The sequence below is a fragment of the Oncorhynchus tshawytscha genome, linkage group LG21, assembly GCF_018296145.1.
Source record: "Oncorhynchus tshawytscha isolate Ot180627B linkage group LG21, Otsh_v2.0, whole genome shotgun sequence".
NCBI classification, from domain to species: domain Eukaryota; kingdom Metazoa; phylum Chordata; class Actinopteri; order Salmoniformes; family Salmonidae; genus Oncorhynchus; species Oncorhynchus tshawytscha.
In genome coordinates, this window is record NC_056449.1 from 15,413,693 (window position 1) to 15,419,895 (window position 6,203).

General features: G+C 40.5%; 1 protein-coding gene across 1 annotated transcript; it reads right to left on the reverse strand.

The window, feature by feature from the left end:
• Positions 1-1,382: 1,382 nt before the first annotated feature.
• Positions 1,383-3,948, reverse strand: LOC112221023 (nanos homolog 1). The gene has a single exon (XM_024383080.2). The coding sequence runs from the start codon at positions 3,817-3,819 to the stop codon at positions 3,139-3,141; it is 681 nt and encodes a 226-aa protein (XP_024238848.1). The 5' UTR covers positions 3,820-3,948; the 3' UTR covers positions 1,383-3,138.
• Positions 3,949-6,203: the final 2,255 nt, after the last annotated feature.

Here is a 6,203-nt window from a genome sequence, read left to right on the forward strand (position 1 = left end):
ATTATGTTAGGCCCAAGTCATAACTTCAGCTAAGGCTGAGATTCAATCTGAATCCCTACTTGACATTTAAAGGTAAATTACAATTGAGCCAACATCAGCGTTGACATTGAATGCAATCTCTGCCAACGCGGTAACATTGCCTTTAAAGACGCTTTGTCTACAAGCATGATCGGATTGAATCCCAACCTGAGTACCTCTATTAAATCTTCTGTAAATGATGCATTGATGTCAATGGGAGATTTGTGAGGAAATGTGATATGTGAGCATACTGTTACATAATTAGAGGTCTACAGTAACAACCAAAAGATTCATTATTCACCTCAGAAAACTAGTGGATGGCCACTACTGACTGAGAAGTCTTTACAGTAGGCCTGTAGTGTAAGTGCCAAATTATGGCACTAATAAGTATTATTTGTTTACTGTTTGGCATCTAACATAACACATACAGTCATAATATGAACCCAGTCCATGTACTGTTATTCTTCCTCATACCATGTACAAAAACTATTATCTGGATAATATAGGCTTACAGTATGATATTGACAGACAGCCATTTCCCATCATAAAATCATGTTAGAAATTCACCCCATAAATGGAGGAACTAACTAGATTAATCAAATCCTGTTGGCAGCACAGCTAATGGGGTGGGGCAGCATGGGAATAGGGCCTGGTATGGCAGCCATGTTTGTCTGAAATGATCCCCTCCAGGCTTTTCCCCACCACTGTTCTCTGAGAGATAAATCCCTGTTGCACTTAGTATCCATCCATTTTTAATGCAGGGCCCCAGCTGGAGAATGAGAGGGAGGGAGAAAGGAAGAGGAGAGGGCTGAGAGGTGTGGATGGCTGTGCCCAAGGCCTCAACACAGCAACCGAGTGTTTAGTGTATACTGTCTGTCTGAATCCCCCTTTCTCAAAACAGGTCCAGAAGTTATGGACTGCTGGCTGCTGCCATTCCAGAGATAGCAGACAGAGAGGCTAGGAGAGGGGGGCATTATTCAATAGACTTCAGAGCAAACAATGATCTGTGTTGAGTAGGGAGGCACACTGGCCTAGACATTCCAGGGTGGGCAGCCTTCATGAACAACGGGCAAGTGCTTGGAACAACCATGGGGCTTTGTTCCTCCAGCTGAGGTGGCTCTCATGCAGAGAGACTTTAACTTCTAGAGCGGAGGAAGACCACTCCCTCCATCTGTTGAAGTATGGACTTTAATGTTCTGTAGGCGGAGCCAATGACAGAGAGCCAAGAATGATATGTGCAATCTTTAATGGTATGGTCTAGCCTACATTTAATATCTGACAATGGCAATGAGATACTGTTCATGTAAACTGGTGAACGAGGTCTGTGTCTATCAAGTCGATCAATAACATCAAGGCATCAGTTATAATATTTGATAAGCTATTTATTCATGTAATTAATTCATATAGTATTATTCTGCACAGGCAGCATACAGGGACTAATTCATTCATATCGTATTATTCTGCACAGGCAGCATACAGGGATTAATTCATTCATATAGTATTATTCTGCACACAAGGCATATAGGGAAATTGTGGTAAAATATTAATAACAAAGATCAACAGTGTTTCTTTTTTCTCATTTCATTTAATCAAAAACCTCTGTTACAAGTGGCAAATTGTCAACTGTTTTCAATATATCCCATTCTCTTGCAAACAACCCCAAGAATGTAACATTGAACACGTAAACTGTTAAAGTAGGGATAACACTATATACAGACAATCACGTTTTGGTGAAGAATGAGTAGAGCTTATTGGAAATACACTTTTGTCATGTTTGAATGCAGCAAAAGAAAAATACAATTATGTTATACAAAGATCAAAAATACTATTCAAACCCTTATTATAAATGGCAGCACTATATTAATAAACTGCAGTTGACATTTTACATGTAAGTACAAAATCCTGTTGAGGTAGTACCCTCTGAAGTCACTTGAAATGCTAAAATACTGAATAAACGTAAGTCAACTTTATATACAATACAGCAAATCTCTCTTCCTCATTTCAGTTCATTAAAATGGTATAATCCTTTGGTTAACATAACTGTCAGAAATGTGCAGTCTCACAAGTGACAACTTTCCATCTTTCCATCTTACATTCACAATAATTTTGCATCTTTTTGGATTTATTCAGGGAAATAATGCAAAAGGGGGCTAATACATTGTTTTTAGAAAGGCTTGTTTAATAACATTCATTTGCGCTATCCCACTATTCCTCAAGGTGAATTGTCCTCCTGACTCTACCATTGCAGAGCACTCCTTGCCTCCCCAGTTCAGTCCTCTGTTGAGGACTTTTTGGGGTAATTGTTGATAAAAGAAAAACTGCATTGAAAAGAAATGCCTACAAGCAATTATATCCAGTGTGTTACCCTCTCGTGGGAATGTAAACATCAAGGGTATATCTTATTGGGGTAATGATTATTCATAAGTCTGGGTGATGTGTGACATGGGCGATGAGTCATTTGGCTTGGCTATTATTGAGTATGAAGTTACCCAGAAAACACCAGGCCATAACAGAGATGTCATTGTCTTGTTTTTTTATGCTACAGATATTACATGTCAACTTCAGAGCAAGTTTGAAACTGTGTTGTGGAGTGGCAGACCGAGGAATGGGCCTCAAAGAGCCATACCTTGTTTTACAGACATCTTGAATGGAAATAGTTTTATTCATGAACATTCTTACCCTTGTTTAATGACAAACATAACTTTGGTTTTCAAAGAGAAAAGAATAGCTAAGCTTACAGTAAAAAGTACTGGTAACATGACAATCACAACCTTCTCACGCCCTCATAAATCAATGTACCCCACGAAACATTCAGCATTTATTCACACATTGTGATTATGAATATAGGTGAATTTAAATGAACACGCAAAGAGCTATACACTATAAGGAGAAAATAAATTCAATGTATAACGAATAAAAACATCTATGTGAATAAAGCAACTATAAAAATATAAGAGATTTTGGAAAAAGCATAAAATCAATATATTGTTTTATTTGTTTATGAAGTCATGTAGCCTAGCCATTAGGACTGGGATATGCTATAGCCGCAATGGAAACAGTCATCTGAAAATTGTTCAGTGCAATTCAATTTAGTTTCTTTATTTGTGTACAAATCTATCTCTAGAATATTTTCATTCGCTTACCACCCACTGCCCTCCCTCCCTTTAATGGTCGCTGGGTTGGTTGATCTTTGGAGAGTGGACAGTACTTAATTGTGTGCGCATTGTCACCATTGGCACTGCAAAGAGGGCAGGTATAAGCCCGAAGAATGGGGCACACCACCCTCCCGTCCGGTGTCTTCAGAACGTGGGAGCCGTACACCTCCTCCGGCGCACCGTTATTCCTGCAGAAGACGCAGATTTTGGGCTCCTGTTTATTCCTTGACGTTGGTTTGCGCATCTTCCTCTCCACTCCGAACAGGTCAAATCCTGCGAAGCTCCCCCCGAAGCCCAAGTCCCGGTCTTGTAGTGGGATGCCACCGATTTGGTTTTGGAATGGACTCAGAAATGAAAAGCGCTCCTTCAAGTCCAGGATGGAGGTAGGCGGGGGGCTCGCGGATGGACAACAGCAGTCCAGGTGTCCGCCTCCACTACTGCCCGAGATTACGCACGCACATTCTGGAGAGTCATCCAAACCCAGGGTTGCTTTCAGGGACTCGGTGATGGAGTTTGGGCTTTGGGGCATCATGTGCTTGTTATTCTTCGTGACCAACGTCGACAGACCCAGATAGTCGTTCCAAAAATTAAAGGTATAGTCATATGGGTTGCGCGCACTCAAATAGTTATGATTGAGAAAATCCATGATTCTTTTTCTCCCTTCTATGCAAAAGCACCAATGTAATCCTCCAGGTTTACAGCCAGAGTTCGTTTCCAGGATGGTTGGTGAACTGGACTGCTCCAGTGTTCTTCTAGTGTATAAACGCTTGTACAACAGGCTTGCTGCTTATAAGGAGACCCGAAAGCTGAAAAGAGGGCGGGGCTCTCTTCTTAAACCAAGTTTATGATCAGGTTGCAGCGCACTCTTTCTCTGCAAGGGTAGGTTTGGAAAGCGGGAAACCGATTCGATAAGGTCCGAACTGGCAGTCGTTTACAAGTTGGAAAACAACCATATTCACACTTTTTTAACGGTTTCACTACGCACCAGTCATATGTGTTTAGAGCTACACCCGTAGCTTTATGACTTGATACAGTAGGGCAGGATCGAGCTACGCAATAAATACATCATTGTTTCTTTGTATAGCCTACATTGGGATAGGGAGTTAATTGTGGATGCGATGTCAAAGCCTACTAAAATAGCTTACATACACATGTTTGTGCGCATTTCTGGTGCACACCTTAACCCTTTCAAGACCATGCATGCATAAAATCCCTTTGTTCCTAGAGCACCCTCTCTACCACAGTGATACAACACTTCCCACCTGACTCTTGTCATATCGAGTATTTGGATAATATTGTTAATAGTAGCCTAATGCCATATCATTTTCTGTCATATGTAGGATTACCTCCTTACTGAAACTCACCATTAACCAAATTATTCCCCACTTCGTCTATTACAATTCAATAGTACATATTTGTCACTAATATCATGATTATCCCATTGTAGTAGGCCTACAATGTATTTTGGCGGGGTAGTGGTGGTATCGTAGGTTATACTGCAGAATTACAGGGCTTGTCATAATTTGTCAGTAGATTTACTTTGGTATTCCCCTTTTAGAGTGTTCCTTCTGTTGCTTTGGTATTGTGAGAAAAACCTCCTCGTCAAGCCACATTGTTCTACATGCTGAGGGCTGAATGAAGGCAAACTGTGTTGCCCTTCAAGCGACTCTCTCCAACCCCCTCCCTGAGTACAGAGCCCTAATGAGCGCAGATAACATATACTCACATTTATACAGTGGCATAGCCCTGGTCGGTATATGTGAATCCATTCAAGGAACAAAGAGCATAGGATGGGGAGACAGGAGCATATAGGGAAAGTGATTGCTCCGCAAGACATAACTGTCTCAGAATAGAATCTCATGCTTCCTTATAACTGCATTTTATGGGCAGAAAAATAATGAACACTGGTACAGGTGTAAATTGGAAAGTGCATGAGGGGAACAGTGTGAAAATGTCATGGAAGACAGGGTATGATGGAATATATAGGCAGAGCGTATTGGATGCAGGCTAGTGCTCTCACAGGTCTATGATCAGGATGGTATTCTATTGTTGAATCCTCATTCCCTTGTTTACAATAAAAGCAACGTGTCATTTCACTCCTCTGCCACTGGGAGAATGTGTGAGCCCAGTGGATCCTAATTAGGATGACATCATCAAGCTTCCGTGCAATAGAATAACTCTTAACCCCAATAATTCACCCAAGGAGTTTTGATGTTTTTTTGTTTACTGCCAGAAACCTATGATGGATAGAACATATTCTACTTATGAAAATACATGTCCACTTTCATTGACTGGGGCCATGACATGAGCAAAGCCCCTGCAATGGTTCAACGTATTGTGCATATCACGTAAGCCTAAAAAGAGTGTTTTGTTGTTGCTCTATCAATAGAAAAGTTGTATAACTATCACATCAAACTTAACTTTAAAGTGCATGTAAACATCAGGAATGCAGGAATCTTTCCACAATCAGGCAACTCAGAGTACCATTCTGTAATCTACTGTAACTGCTGCCTGCCTTCTCCATGATTAACAACCTGAGTCTGGAATTCGAGAGCAGGACTCTTTAAACAATGATAGCATATGAGTGACTGCAGTTCTAATTAAAAGTGGAGGGGAGGTTGTTGAAACCCGTCCAATCGGGAGGATTACATCTATTTCAAGGGAATTCATTAGAACTCCATACCTTGCTGTTGACTGAGCTGCAAAGTAATAAAAGAGGAACTAATACTAAGTAGAAATGTTTTCAGAGGCAGGTTTTCCCAGTCACATAACAGAGGAATGTATTGATCTTGGAGGATCTAACCCCTATACTTGTACCCATTAAGCATAAATAATGTATATTATCCTGAACTCTTTTCCAGTGCAATATAGAGCTAACTCTACAGCATATGAACCCTACAGCATATTAGATACTTGGGGTTTTGCATCTCCACAGTGGAACTAAAATGTTTGTGGGTCATTATTAACAACATGTTGTTGTGACTGAGAAGGAGTAATACTCATCCATTTACATTAAGCAAATTATCTGGC

What these genes read in the sequence shown, in the direction of transcription:
- LOC112221023 (XM_024383080.2), bottom strand. Translation starts at nt 3,819, where the DNA reads ATGGATTTTCTCAATCATAACTATTTGAGTGCGCGCAACCCATATGAC.